This window comes from Apium graveolens, chromosome 4 (genome assembly GCF_009905375.1).
Source record: "Apium graveolens cultivar Ventura chromosome 4, ASM990537v1, whole genome shotgun sequence".
Lineage (NCBI taxonomy): Eukaryota > Viridiplantae > Streptophyta > Magnoliopsida > Apiales > Apiaceae > Apium > Apium graveolens.
Genome location: NC_133650.1, coordinates 161,355,149 through 161,371,542, shown reverse-complemented (window position 1 = coordinate 161,371,542; position 16,394 = coordinate 161,355,149). Strand labels below are relative to the sequence as shown.

The 16,394-nt window shown below is 36.5% G+C and overlaps 1 protein-coding gene across 1 annotated transcript; it reads left to right on the top strand.

Moving 5' to 3' along the window:
• Positions 1-2,423: 2,423 nt before the first annotated feature.
• Positions 2,424-6,672, top strand: LOC141720403 (N-acylphosphatidylethanolamine synthase). The gene is made up of 5 exons (XM_074522793.1): positions 2,424-2,707; positions 2,821-2,948; positions 3,360-3,445; positions 4,447-4,584; positions 6,000-6,672. Exons 1-5 carry the CDS (start codon positions 2,496-2,498, stop codon positions 6,288-6,290), a joined length of 855 nt encoding a protein of 284 aa, XP_074378894.1. The 5' UTR covers positions 2,424-2,495; the 3' UTR covers positions 6,291-6,672.
• The last annotated feature ends 9,722 nt before the right edge of the window (positions 6,673-16,394 follow it).

The following is a 16,394-nucleotide window of genomic DNA, read 5'->3' as shown; positions in this document are numbered from 1 at the left end:
TATAAACTTAGGGTTTTGTTAATATTAAAACGATCATGATCCCATCATAAATATATTCCCAATTTTTCCTTGAATGAAATACTTCAAATCAATATTCGTCAATGGTTTGATTTCCAGGTAGTGAGGGAGTCACAACGGTCTCGCTTAAAACCCACAACCTTATAAGTTCAATTAACCCGCTTTTGAAAAAATCGCCCCATATCAGAAATAAAGAAAATTCGTATTTTATTTCGTGTATCCGAAACACGAGAATCTCATGATCGTTTGTTAAATTTTAAAATCTTGAATCGTTACAGATTTTATCTTGTTTAGCAGGCATGGCATGAGTGATGTATTTAATATATAAATACATTGCTAATCTAATTAAGCATGCATCATTTTAACTACTCTACACATTCATTCATCACATGATATATGATAAAGATCACGGTCAATCTAAGGTGGTTAAGTATATAAATACAACTTTCTATTACATCATATGTCTTCTTGCTTTATTTGCTTCCTTATATAGCTTCCTTAGATCACCTCCCATTGATTCCTTCTTCTAGTCTTCAATTCTTCAAGTACATTACATAAATAAAATATAAAAACCTAATCTAATGAACTTACAAGAATAACTCGATTTACATTCGAGATTTAATATTACAAGAATCAAAACGACATGCAAGTCGTATTTTAAAACCAAAACCACAATAAAAAAACCATTAATCTAGGGTCTAAAGGCCATAACCATCCACCATGCTCAAATAACATATAATAATATAATTTGTCATATACTTATTATGATTAATCTAATTAATCATTATCAAATGGAACAGATTCGAAACATTATTTTTCAGAATCAAAACAGAACCTTTCTGCTTGATTTTCATCTCTGTATCATCATATCATATACATACAGTATGTTCCAGTCCCCAATTGTGTCTAGACACAATTAATCATAACAACAGTCATCTCTGATCATCAATACATGCATAATATCTTCATATCTATCATGGCATCATCAGCATACATAGTGCCTGTTTGGCAACTTCCGTTCGTGACTTAAACGGGTAGAAAGCTCACTTACAATTTCAGTGAATCGTTTGGCAAATTTTAGGGAACGTGCATATCAAAATATATATGTGAAAAATGAGAAAGTGGGTTCGTGCTACTTTCTCATTTTCATTCTCTCATTTTCTTCTAATCTCTTGTCCGCTTCTTATCCTAAACGTTGTATTTCAAATTTCTGTTTTAAATCATGTGTTTATAATTTTATATTCATGTACTCCTTCCGCCTGGATTCTTTACATACTTTTTTCTCATGTTTGACACGTATTTTAAGGCTACTATAAAATATAGTTATATAATTTATTTTTAGAATTTTCTTTTTCTGTATAAAAGTTTAAATATTAAATTTTTATTTAAAAGAAAAAATATTTAAAATTATTTAGTAAACCATGTTTTACGGGAGTTTTAAAATACGTGCCGATTCCTCGTTCCCAGATATAAATAATCCAGTTGGACCACTGAGGGAGTACTAAATTATTATATTAAAGTGTTTAATTATTTTTAAGAAAATTATAACTTATAATTTATAATTTATAATTTACCAAACACATTATTAACTTATAAGTAACTTATAAATCTAAACACCTGACTAACTTATAATTTACTATGTTCGTGGATATTTGGATGACAAGTATATCCACTTAAATGAATTAAAAACTACTTTCAAACTTATGCGCACGGAGACTCACTTTTGTCTAGGTACTGATTTTTTATTAAAAAGTATTGCCAATGCATGATATTAACTTGTATAACAAATTTGAATCAACAAAATAAAGTAAAAGGTTATATTTATCAGAAAAAATTGTAAAATAGCGAAGTTAATCATGGTTAAGGAAAAATTGTAAAAAATACAATCACAAATACGACATTTTTACGAGTGAGTTTTGAACGTGGAATATATTAGAAAAACATCCATACTTTTAAGATACATTTGAAATTGTTTCAAAAAAAAAAGATACATTTGAAATATAATTCCGTAAATTAATGTTTGATATTTAGAAATTATCTATATTAACTTAAATCCCGTGCGATGCACGTGTTGTTTGTATATAAAAAAACTTTATATGAACTAATGAGAACCATGTGAATCCAGCAGGGTTCTGTTAATAATTAAATAAATTTTAAATTTTATTTATTCAAATTATATATTAATTTATATAAATATATGATAATTATAAATTTATAATAAAAATAGTACGATAAATTTTGGTCGTTGATTAAAGGAATAAGAAGACTAAGTAATATATCAATTTAATAATTTAACTTTAATATAAAAATATTTATTTTTATTTTTAATAATTAAAATATAAAGCCTATTGCGGTTATTATAATATAGATATAGATAGATTTTTATACAAGGCAAAAAAGAGCAAAACTTGAGGCTGTAGAAAATGCGGGGGGTAATTATATGAGCGGCGACTGGGGGGAAGGTAGAGGTGGGGGTGATGATGGGCAGGCATATGGAATGGGCCGGGTCGTCAAAGCACATGAGAGGAGTGCCCAGAAAGATAGTGATCGGAGCAGTTGGTTTATTTGCAAAAACAGTAGCTAATTTACTCAACACCACTCGTCTTCACAATTCCAACACTCTCTTTCGTCTTCTCCGTTCCAGACCTCCCGGTGTTCCTCTCATTACTGTTAGCAATCACATGTCCACGTCAGCCTCCCCCCCCCGTCTATTACTCAATTTTCCCCCAATTTTAATTAGGTTTTTTCTTCATTGCCTGGCCTGTTTAATTGAGTATTCTTTCTTATTGTATTGCAATGCAGGTTAGATGATCCTGTTATGTGGGGTTTTCAAGGTTTTCCCACTTGTGATGCCGGTTTCGCACGCTGGGCACTTGCTGCCCATGACATTTGCTTCAATAATACGCTGCTCTCTTATTTTTTCAGACTTGGTCTGTACATTTCTTTATTTTGGGATTATTGTGGGTTTTTTAATCGAATTTATATTCTACATGGAATTTTTATGTTGTCCTCTATCGGTTTTTGCTAAGACTTAATATTTTGGGATGAAGTGGTTCATAGTGCTGCTGTAAAACCACAGTTTTTAAAGCACTAGCCTAAAACCCTTTCTTTCTTGTCAAAAAACTCTACTTTTTTGGGCAATGTGTTATTGATTTTCAACTTCAGTTGTATATGTTTATGTGGGAAGTGTTACAGACCACTTTTCTAGTCATTCTAATCATTCCCATTCTATTGAATTGGCTCTACAAATGAAATTTCCTTTTGTATTTAATACGTTCCTCTACAACTAAAGTTTTCTTTTTTTTTTAATTTAATACATTCCTGAAATAATAAATTTCCAGGGAAATGCATACCCATAACAAGGGGTGGTGGAATTTATCAGGAACATATGAATGAAGCTCTTGATCGATTAAGTGATGGAGAATGGGTATTTTACTTGATCACCTTTCACCTTAGTTGTATGTTCCCTCAGTTTGACAGTGTCCTTTATCTTTTTTCGCAAACTACGACTGTTTAAGATGCCGCCTCTCATTTCTTTTTCTGATAATGTGCTGCTCTTAATCATCAATACATTTTGCGATTATATTTTTTATAAGCCATGTTATTGAATGATACTCAATATGTGGATAATTACTATTTGATTCTCACTGTGCTTGCACAACCTGTAATGGTTATACAGATATTTCAGCACTTTCCAGTTTCTTACTTATTCCTTAAATAAAACTATATATATATGGAATGCAATTGCTGTATAAAGTACAAAGTTAGATGCCTAAAACTATTATCATATTTAGGAAAAGAAAAAGAAATAGAAGCAGTGTCATAAGTCCAGTTTGGGAAATAGCTAGAGGTATTTCTTTATGAAGCCAAGTTGACGAGAGGCATTCCACAGATGCCAACTTGTTAGTTTGCCATGAATTGTTAAGTGATAATCTTCAGTTGTTGCGTTGCTTGGCAGCATGTTTGTCAATTTTAAAATAAGTAGAACTGCTTCCAAGGGAATGCTTAACTGAAAGTTTTGTCTCTCATTGTTCCTATTATGAGTTTTGCTTGAACTGGCCTATTAGGCAAATTTCCTATCTAGAGAGTCGGAGACTCAGAGCATGGAAATTGTCCTGCATATCATTGACATTTTACAATCATTATTAGTACATAGGTATAGAAAAAGTAAAAGGTAGCAATAATTGGTAATTTGGTATGAACTCGTAAAAATTAATGATTCACTGAAAACATCGATGGTAGATTAGTAAAAAACAACTTTTGCCTTCAGTCTCTATTAATATTTTCTGGTGTTGTGTAACTTCCTGACTAACCCCATCAAGAAAGATAAGGACCTTTGTTCATGTGATATGTTATCTCTTAAAACCTGTTATAAAGTTGTCATCTTCAATCACATGTCTGAGGTCTCTTTATATTCTGTATGAGCAGTTGCATACATTTCCAGAAGGGAAAGTATGTCAGGAAGATGCACCAATTAGAAGATTAAAGTGGGGTACTGCCAGTCTTATCGCCCGTTCCCCTGTTACTCCAATAGTTTTGCCTATTGTCCATCGTGGTTTTGAGAAGGTAATATTTTTCGCTGTATGTGTACTACTATTTTGATAATTACAAATTGTTAGAAAGGCGTTGTTTCCATATCAATGTAGTGCAACTACAAATATTGCTCAGAGACTAACTCATTATATAAACGAATATTACATGTACTCAACTGGTTCAATATTTTTTGTCCTTTGAATGTGATCCCAAGACATCTTCTTTATCCTCTCTACTTAGGGCCAAATGGTAGAGTTGCATAGATGCAGGTATACAATGAGTGTAGTGTATACAAGTCCCAGGCTAAAAATGTTTCACTCGTCTTAGCCTAATGTCTAATCTCCTCGATAAACTTATTTTCCCCAAACCATTCATGAAAAATAAACTATTACCATTTGTACAACATCTAATAAAACTTTCTCCTCTTTCTTTGTTTTTTGGTTACGTGTTCTTGTTTTTTGATTACAAGACAATTAAATGGTAGAAGATAATGGGATCCAACCATCTATATGATTCAGCGAATTGAAATTTCAAGTTCAACCCACGAACTCTACTAGAATACTAGTTCACCACAACTTCCTCTTGAAGAAACACTGATTAAAGGGTTCCCATTGAGGAAATGTAAAAGGAGCCCTTGATACCAAAATTATTTTCTGGCGATATCCTGTGCGATAACTAACATAGCGCATTTGCTAAGAAAAATGTTGATTGTCTTTTACCCTCTGCCCCATAATTTTCATTCTCACGAAGATTCTTCTAGAATTCAAAGAGTATGAATGCATCTAGTTTCTACTCTATGGATTTCCTTCTATATGAGCAATTATCTGTTAGAGAACCCCTATCACAATTCACTGTTAGTAAATTAAATGCAATATTGTCCACCACTGCTCTTCATCAAATTTCAAAAATAGAAAGTAAACGGTTTTGCAGAGCTCACCCATCATGAAGCATTCATCATACAGAGGAAGATAGCTATTGTTGCAGGCATCATCCTTTGATGTTCTTTCTTTGTTGATTCTTATTATTAGTCATATTCTCCCAATTATGACAAGCTTATAGGTTTTTTTTAAAAAAAATATTACAAGCTGATAGCTGGCATAGTGGCATCTAAGATTTGGTGACTATTGATAATAATAAAAAAATATATATACGGCAGGCAATCTATAACACATTACACAATACACATTGCATTTAGTTGCTGGTGACTTGGATATTCTCCAAAGACCAAATTATTCTTTTTTCTGTTGAGTGGTTGAGTAAGTGGAATGTGTAAAGTGACTACCACAATAGCAATACTACCAGCCTTGACATGATAATATAGGAATTTTTTTGGTAATTGAAGTTTTCTCTTAATATTTTGAATATATGAAGCAGTGTGGTCTATGTGTTTGCTCTTTAATATAAGTCCTTTTTTCATAAATCTTATGCTTTGGCCCGAAAATTCCTAGGTAATGCCCGAAGATTATTTTTTCGGGAGAAGACCGCTTTTCCCGCTTTGTAACAAAAAAGTGGAAATTATTGTCGGTGACCCAATAGAGTTCAACATTCCCAAAATGAAGGAAATGGCAATCTCCTTGTCTAGGAATACATCTTTGCCACTTATAGGCTGGCCATCCACTGTCGATGGAATTGATGAGCCTGCACAAAGATATCTGTACACCACAATTTCCGATCAAATTCGAACAGATATGGAGAGATTAAGGAGTTTGAGTAAATCTCATTTTGAATTGAAGGCTTAAGCTTGAGACAGGCTATTTAAATTCAAATGTGATGAGATGTATTAGAGTAATAGATAATATCCAGCAGCGGGGTAGAAATGGCAGCATATGAGTTTTACAGTGCCTTGGCTTCTCATATTTTATTTAGCAGACCTCAAAAGTATTCTCAATAAGTTGTAAAACCTAGACAAAAAGTCCCTTGTGTATTCAGGATATAGGACTGTTTGGGGGGGGGGGGTAATTAATAGTAATTTAATTGCTATTTGGACTATTCTTGAAATTTTTGGATCTGGGATCTTTAGGAAAACAGAGCAGGAGTATTCCAGTAATGCTTGTGTGCATTGTAACAGGGAAAGTACAAGTGTATGTATAATCTTTTTTCTATAAAGTAATTAAATTGTTACTGATGTTTTGCTTCTTTAGAACGCAGTCATTGAAGTTGTATTAAACCCTCGAATAGTCAGAGGGGTGTGATCTTTTAATTGGATTTAGATTAATTTTTTATACGAATTTTCTAATATGTGTCCGAGAACATACAATAAATGATGATACGTAGAAAAATACTGTCAATAAAAATAAGTCACCACAACAAAATTACATAAAAATAAGAGACTAAATGGACACGCACTATGACTAGACAAACCTTTTTGAACTCGTGACTAGATAAACCTTTTTTTATAATATCTTAAACATATTGACCAGTGTTAGGACTAAAACATGATACCCAGGGCATGTTTGTCTACATCTTATAAGTCAACTTAACAAGTTATCGACGACTGTTTGTCGACTCAACTTATAAGTGTAATTTATAACTTAAAAGCTGATAAGTTGAATGTTAGCAATAACGTACTTTTTCTCAATTTATCATGATTTTTCATTTTTTATTAATTTTAGTTTTGAAAAATATATTTGTAAATGTTAATGTAATATAAAATTCACGAATTAAGATAATTATATTTAAAATTTATTTATTTTAGTTCATTTAAGTAAAAAAAAATTCTAACTTATGAATAAAATTATCCAAACACTTACGTAACTCATAAGTATTTATCAACTTTTTTTTTACTAAATAAGTATTTATCTACTTAGCACTTATAAGTCAATTATTCATTTTAAGTCATAAATTACTTATTTTAAAATTTCCCAAACGTGCCCTCAGTCTAGTGCCCACTACATGATACACTAGTTAGACTATCAGTCGTTTTGGTCTCTTATCCAATCTATGTATCCTTTCGATTCTCTAATGAACTTGGCCTTTCAAAATGATAGGGATTTAAATAAATTATGATTACGTAATTAATATTACATTAATTATACATGATTTGAGCTACAAGGCCCTATAAGAAGATGTATGACATTCAGACCAAAAAAGTTAACACATTGGTCAGGCCTGATGGACCAGATCAAGCCTGATGGAACAAAGAAGGCCCACAACCCTGAATATTAATTAATTTCGTAATTAATTAAATAAGGGAAAAAACAGCTGTCAATATGAGTCCTAATAAGGACACGAATCCTTGTAGATCAGCTTTCAAGGGATCTAATTGAACAAGGAATCAACTTCCTACTTCCTAGAACTCCAAAGTCCGTTCTAACTCTGAAACTTGCCCCTCAAGTCTCCTAAATCAAGTCCAATTCAAGGACTCCCAACATCTATATAAGGGGCCTCACCCCACAAATCAGAACTACGTTTTTTGACTTGATCCTTGACATACAGCAAGGTACGTAGGCATCTTGTAAGGCAGATCGAGTCACGAAAGACAAGAGCAGTCAAATCGAGCCTCAAAGCTCACGTTCCCTAGTAATAACACAACAATTAGTATACCTTAGTTTTTGATCCATAACATTTGGCGCCGTCTGTGGGAAAACACAACAACAACCATGACAAGAACACGGAGAACAAGCAGCGCCCTTGAAGGAGGAACACCCGCGGGGACAACCCAAGTAATTTCGTCAACCGTGGAGGTACCTCCGCATTTAACCTATGCCGCCACCCAAGGAGAAGCCCAGGTAGGGGCAACTAAACCTCAGCCACAAGGGACGATTCCCTCGGCTACTCAAGGGATGAATTCCCAACTTCAGCAGCTACATACACCTGTGAATTCTCAACCCGTTGGGTATGAGTATTCAACTATTGTGACTACTAACCCCCTTATGGGATGCCCCTTTACCCTGAGGTTGGAGGAAGTGGACATGCTGGACGGGTGAAGCACGAGGGCGAACACCCCCTACATACAAGGTTTGGCTCCTATCCCGGAGGATCAGAAATTTTCTGGTCCTTATACTGAGAGAGACTCCGAATCTTCGGATGATGAAGTGGCCCCAAGAAGGAGACGTGCTGGCAAAGAGCCGATGACTGATGGTAACCAACGTCCTAGAAGCACCCGAGGGGTGAATCCCCAAGAAGTGCAGGAGAGAATCAAGGCCTATGAGACTGAGATTCAAAGGCTGAAGCGTGACTTGGAGGCGCACCAGGTTCCCAGGCCCCCATTACCACCTAGGGGGAGAAATCCTCCTTCAATCATAGACCTGGATGGTCCGTCACAAAGAAGGGCTGTAATCCCAAGAGCTGATCCAAGGAATCTTCTTCCCCTTGAAGATCCTGATGATCCTACTCCACCATTCACTGAAGAGATAATGAATTTCCATATCTCAAGAAAGTTCAAGATGCCCACCATCAAAACTTATGATGGCACGGGAGATCCCGCTAATCATGTCAGGACATTCTCCAATGCACTGTTGTTACAACCCGTGAATGACACTATTAAATGTCTGGCCTTTCCTCAAACCCTGTCGGGTATGGCTCAAAGATGGTATAGTCATTTGCCCACAAACTCTATTGGGTCCTTCAGAGAATTAAGTCTGGCATTTATTAAGCAGTTCATTAGCGGGAGAGTGCATGAAAAAAGTTCAGCATCCCTCATGAGCATTGTGCAGGGAGCGAAGGAATCATTGAGAGACTACCTGAATCGTTTCACGAAAGAAGCTTTAAAAGTCCCAGACCTTGATGACAAGGTAGCCATGATAGCACTGCAACAGGGAACTAGAGATGAGTTCTTCAAGATGTCCTTGGCCAAGCGCCTACCTGAAAGCATGTTGCAGGTCCAAGATAGGGCTGTGAAGTACATCAAGGTGGAATAGAGCATGAGGAAGACAATAGTGAGCAACGAGCCCGCTGGAGGCAAGAAGCGGAAAACTGATATGGAATATATTGCTAAGGACAAGTATCCTAGAACTGAGCAAAACCCTGATTCAACCCCTAATAAGGGAGGACCTGGGCAAAAGTTCGCTGAATATGCTAAGCTGAATGCTCCTAGAAGCCAGATCTTGATGGAAATCGAGAAAGATCAAGATATTCGTTGGCCTAAACCCTTGAAGGCAGATCCTGCCAAGCTAGACAAGAGCAAATATTGTAGATTTCACAAAGATGTTGGTCATGACACCGATGCGTGTAGGCAACTGAAAGATGAAATAGAATTCCTCATTCGAAAAGGAAGATTGAACAAGTACACTGGGGAAGGAAGAGATAGGAATAACAATGGGAGAAAGAACTTTGAAGATCGTAGGAGGGACCAAGACGATCAGGGGCAGAATCCCCAGCCTAGGGGACCGGTTATAAATGCAATCTTTGGAGGACCGCGACCCCGAGGGCCTGTGATAAACACAATTTTTGGAGGACCAACTACTGCTGGATTATCCAAGAACTCCAGGAAAGCATATACCAAAGAAGTTATGCATATTGTTGGGGAAGCCCCGAAGAGGGCCAGGACTGGAGTGACAATGGCTTTTGATGATTCTGACCTGGAAGGTGTGAAATTTCCCCATGACGACCCGCTGGTCATAACACCGATAATAGGAAACAGCCCGGTTAAGAGGGTCCTTGTGGATAATGGTGCTTCAGTGGATATCTTGCTCCATGACACCTTTTCCCGTTGCCAAGGATATATACTTTGATAGATGCCACTGCCGGACATGAGATGCTGAGCTTCATGGATGGATTTAGTGGATATAATCAGATCAAGATGCACAAAGACGACATCCCAAAGGTATCATTCATTACTGACTTTGGTGTTTATTGTTATCTTGTTATGACATTTGGTCTCAAGAATGCAGGAGCCACCTATCAAAGGTTGGTAAATAAAATTTGTAAGGATATTATTGGAAAGACCATGGAAGTTTATGTTGATGACATGTTAGTCAAGAGTCTAGTGAAGACTGACCATATAACCCATTTGAGGGAAGCTTTTGAGGTCCTGAGGTACCACAAGATGATGTTAAATCCTACAAAGTGTGCTTTCGGCTTAGGATCTGGAAAGTTTTTAGGATTGATGGTATCCAAGAGAGGAATCGAGGCCAATCCTGATAAAATAAAGGTAATCCTGGACATGGAGCCCCCAAAAGCTATCAAAGATGTTCAGAAGCTCACTGAAATGGTTGTTGCATTGGGACGATTCATCTTAAAGTCTGGAGACAAGTGCTTGTCATTCTTCAAGTCTTTAAAGAAGGTTACGAATTTTGTATGGAGTGAGAAAATCCAGAATATATTCGAGGAATTAAAGAAATATATGGCTCAGGCCCCGTTGTTGGCCAAGCCAGCTTTGAATGAAGTCTTGTACTTGTACTTTGCCATTTCAGAGAGTGCCTTGAGCGCTGTATTGGTTAAGGAGGAACTGAAAATCCAGAAACCCGTATACTATGTCAGCAAAATTCTGCATGGAGCTGAGTTGAATTATTCAACTATTGAGAAGTTTGCTTTAGCCTTGGTAATGGCTTCAAGAAAGTTACGTCCTTACTTTCAGGCGCATCAAATTGAGGTGCTAAGAAATCAGCCCCTGAGAAATATCATTCATAGTCCCAAGGCTAGTGGGAGGTTGATCAAATGGCAATAGAGCTGGGAGAATTCGACATCAATTATAAGCCATGAACGATAATAAAAGCCCAGGCATTGGCTGACTTCATGGTGGAATGTACCATACCCAACCAAGAAGTCGGGGGCAGGAAGATACCATACCTCAAGACAAGGAAGTTGATAAGGGGGACAAAGAAAAGGATGATAAGGAGAAGGAATATTGGGTTCTCTATTTTGATGGAGCATCAAAAACAAATTCAAGTGGAGCAGGTTTGGTTTTACAAAGCCCCGATGGGTTCTTAATTGAATATGCTATGAAGTTCGACTTCCCGACCACAAACAATGAGGCAAAATATAAAGCTCTAATAGCTGGCCTTGGCTTAGCAGGGACACTAAGAGTCAAGAACTTAAAGGTCTTTGGAGACTCGAAGCTGGTCATATCCCAGGTAAAGGGAGAGTTTAAGGCAAGGGATGGTATGATGGCTAAGTATGTCCGCCTAGTAAGGGCTGTGATGACCTAATTCGATGAATGCCATGTTGAGCACATTTCAAGGGAGGAAAATGCTAAGGCAGATGCATTATCAAAATTTGCTTCATCTGAGATAGAGGAAAGTTCAGGAAGTGTATACTTCCACGCTCTGAAGACACGGAGCATTGATGTTAAGCTTGTAGCTCCTATAGGTCTGGGGACGTCATGGATAGATCCCATTAAGACCCATATTCAAACTGGTTGGTTGCCAAATGATGCTACTGAAGCACGAAAGTTGGCTGTTCGAGCACTAAGATACTCCTTGATAGATGGGATTTTGTATAAAATATCTTATGGGGTTCCTTACTTAAGATGTCTCAGGCCCGATGAGGCACGCTTGGCTCTTGAAGAAGTGCATGAAGGTATCTGTGGACAACACTTGGGGGGCAAAGTACTAACTCATAAGATAACCGGATTAGGCTTTTATTGGCCAGAAATTATGGCTGATGCCAAAGAGTATGTGAAGAAGTGTGACCACTGTCAGAAGCATGCACCTATCGTTAGACAACCCCCCGAGATGCTGACCTCCAACAACTCACCCATTCCTTTTGCTATGTGGAGAATGAATATACTTGGGCCTTTCCCCATGGCCACGGCACAAAGGAAATTCCTGATTGTAGCCATTGATTATTTTACTAAGTGGATTGAAGCCAAACCTTTGGCTAAAATCACAACTAAGCAGGTTGCACAATTCCTGTGGGAAAATATCATGTGCCGGTATGGAATTTCCCGCATCCTAGTCACTGACAATGGAATACAGTTCAACAATGAGGAATTCAAGAAGTATTATGAAGAGAATGAAATTGAATTATGATTCACCTCCGTGGCTCACCCGCAAGCCAATGGGCAAGGATGGACTAAAGAAGAGGATCGAGAATTCGAGGAATAACTGGGTGGTTGAAGTACTCCCAATATTATGGGCCTATAGGACTACCTGTAGAGTCACGACTGGAGCAACTCCCTTCATGTTAGCATATGGGGCAGAAGCGGTTGTTCCTGTAGAAATATCACATTCCTCTCCTAGGATTCAAGCTTTCGATGCTGAGGAAAATGAGGAAGGGCAAAGGTTAGCCCTGGATCTAATCGACGAAGTACGAGATGAGGCACATGCGAAGATAGTGGAATATCAGAAAAAGGCTTCGCTCTACTACAACCTAAGGGTTAAGGAAAGGTTCTTCAAAAAGGGTGACTTAGTCTTGAGGAAGGTGAAAGCTTCTGGTGTAGAGTAGAAAGGGAAACTTGCCCCAAATTGGGAAGGGCCATACAAGGTCAAGAGTATTCAGGGTAGAGGAACCTACAAGCTTGAGACTATGGATGGTTTCGAAGTCCCGAGAACTTGGCATGCACAAAACCTGAAGATTTACTATGTGTGAAGCGGTTGAGGCGATTCTCACTTGTCAAGATGACAAGTAGGTTGAAAAGCACCTTGAAGCTTTGCTTGCTTAGGATTTACATGTTTTAGTTTTATTTTGAGGTTTATTAAGACTTGTGTAAGGGATGAATCCCAACAATTTGTGAAATTCTGAAAGTTTTCAAAATATGTTTGAATCCCAGTAACAAGACAAGTAAACTAGGTGCATGAGATGAAAGCATAAAGTTTGATGAATAAAATAGGTTCAAGTAAATAATACAAAGTCTGATAAGATAAGTCTCAAAGAAAATATAAAATAAATAAGCCACGCATGGCTAGAAAAGCTCTAAGGAGCAGAGGTGTCCTCAGCATCCATATCATCATCTCCTCCGCTCTTGCTAGAAGTCTCAGTCGTCCCGGAGGAGGAAGAACTATCATCCACAGCAGGCCTGAAAGACGACTCGGGAGGAGGAAGAAGTGGGTCCTGAGGGATACGATCCGAGACAACCACTCGGGTACGAAACCTCTGCAGTAAAGCCTCGTCATCAGGGCAGACATAGTCCGTCGGGTTAATATCAGGACATGCCTCATTTACGGTCCCAAGGGTCGTGGCCCAGCCAGTCCTAAAAAACCCGGGGAATACTGAATCATCCCTCACCCTCATGGATTGGGTAAACTCCTCCAAGTCCAAGTAGTTGTCAATCGCCTTGTCCTTCTCGGCCCTAAGGACAACCATCTCAACATTGGACTCTCCAAGCTCCTCCTCCTTGCGCTTCAGCTTTCGCTCCAAAGCGGCATACTTCTCCTGCTACTTCCTGATGGCATTGTCAGCTTTGTCAGAAGCCCTCTTCTATGATTCAGCTTGCCTCACAGCGCCTTGGAAGTAGGTGTTAGACTGAAATAAAGTAATAAATGAAGATATTATAAGGCAAGAAAATGCTACAAGTAATGTGGCGCCCTCTAAACCCGGGTCAGAAGTTTGGGGTCCACACACACACACCTTATTTATAACCTGCTTATAATAATAATAAAAATAATAATAATATACAGTGACCCTACTTACCAAATACCACGGACCGCAACAGGTTAAAGTAAGTACACAAGCCAAACACACCTACTTATATTACAAATGTTCAAATCCCAACTATTCAAACTCAGAATTAAGTATCAAACATTATTACAAACTTTTACAAACTCAAATTATCCCAAAAGAAGCCTACTAGCTTAACTCGATCAACCTGAAGCCCTAGCTCTCGCGCTGGACTGGGGATCTTCGTTACCAACTGGTTCCTTCTTAACTGGAAAAGAATATAAACAACATCGCACAAATGAGCTAACTAGCTCAGCAAGTCACAATGACAAAACTGAGAATAATGATCATCAAATAAAAAGGGTTATGATATCGAGTGCACAATGAATTATGATTTAGAATTGGATATTATATTTTCATTTTAAAAACCAAGGTTAGGATGCTGATCAGTCACACACTAACCCTGAGCAAAGCACACATCACCGCTCTAACTACTGGATCCAAGGCACACATTGGCCTAACTTGACCATTATATGGTCTGACCACGAATCTGGTCCACAATTTTATAAAAACAATCCAATTCTAAGATAATAACAGAATAAACAGTAATAAGGAATAAACCGAATCATTAACAATATTAAACGTTCAATAATGAAATGGTTTCAATCTGCATAAAGATCAATATGACATTTTCAAAGCTTGGATGTTAGGTAATGAAAGAATTGGATAATAAAGGAATCAATATTTCAGGGTTACCAGGAATTGGTCTTTCAAATCATAAGGTATAATGGTTTGAGTATATAAGTAATTCGGTTCAGTATTTGGTATTTAGTTTGTATGTATTTGTGGAGTAATATCGTATGTTTATAGTTCTTATCTGGGTGTACAACAATCAATGGTTTAGAAAGAATAAGGTTTACGACTCAAGATCAATAACTAGAATAAGGGTTTAAGGTTCAGTGCTTCAAAGCACTTGTAATATAGAATAGGACTATCAATCCACTACAATATATCTTGAGAAAGTTCAGAACACTTGTCTGGTATTAGCTTGCTATACTTCTCTAACTTTCAATCAAAACCGTCTACTCCTTGACTATCTGTTTCCCTTTCCTACTCCTTGCCTCTTCTGCTCACATATCATAAGCATCTATCAATATTTAACTCATACGATTCTATTCGAAACACATTTCTATCTACCCTTCGTTTTACCCAAATCCGATTAACGGATTGAAAGTTATACTATAAACAAGTAAACATCGAATATATAGACCGACGGTTAACCAACAAGTCACATATAGCACATAACACGTCAAATAATCAATAATATATTATTTATAAAGAAGTCTCGGGTCATAAACAGGCTTTCGGGTATTTAAAATAATTTTTAAAACATTTTTCGGAATTAAAACGGGTCGTTGGATCAATTTCGAAGTAATAAACAGGGTTCGACTGGCCAAATCTGGCTTCAAAGCAATTTTATAATAACTATCAAGCCTTGAAAATAATTTAAAATAATCTTTTAAAGCTCAAAACTATTTTTCGGAATTTTTAAATTATTTTTAAATAATTAAATCTAATTAAATAACTAATTAAAATTAATTAATAATTAATTAAATCAATTAATCAACTAATTTTCAAATTAATTGATCAATTAATCAATTAAATATTAACTGAAATTAATTAACTAATTAATTCAGATTTATTTTTGAATTAAAAATAATTTTTGGAATTAAAATAATAATTTTTAGAATTTTCAGAAATTAAAAACGAATTTTCATAATTAAAATAAATAGAAAATATGATTTTTGAATATTTTTATAACATGAATCCTAAATTTGCAAACTCTGGAAAGTGCAGGGACTGAACTTCATCGTCCCCAATAATTGAGGTACTAAACTGTAATTTTACAGTTCTAGTCGCCGGAGAACACGATTCCAGCACCCTTACCTTACCATCTGCTCCAGATATACTCTACACAACACCAGGAACCTATTCATGCAATCAAAACACATCAATCATCCCTGTTCTGGCCGGAAAATGGCCAAGAACATCGCTGATTTCCGATGAAACATCGAAAACTTCAACAACCATCCGTACAAAAATTCATATTTTTAATAAAAATAATTCAAAAATAAATAAATTTTTCAGAAAATAAACCTTGATTTCTGCAGGTATATGGTTCACAGAATCTGATAGTACACCTCAAGACCTTCGTTTTGAGTACTCGAGCTTTCCAAACGGATTCCGGTAACACCTCCGATTGTTGTTTTGATTTTCAGAAAGGTTTATGAATATATGAATTTTCTCTGGAAAATTTTATAATTAGTGACTGCAAATGATTTTTAATACTGAATAAAATATGGTAA

Excerpts from the sequence above, each read along its gene's own strand:
- LOC141720403 (XM_074522793.1), top strand. The coding sequence starts at position 2,496 with ATGATGGGCAGGCATATGGAATGGGCCGGGTCGTCAAAGCACATGAGA. Across the intron at positions 3,446-4,446 it reads GATTAAGTGATGGAGAATGG|TTGCATACATTTCCAGAAGG; the intron begins GTATTTTACTTG and ends CTGTATGAGCAG. Across the intron at positions 4,585-5,999 it reads TCCATCGTGGTTTTGAGAAG|GTAATGCCCGAAGATTATTT; the intron begins GTAATATTTTTC and ends GAAAATTCCTAG.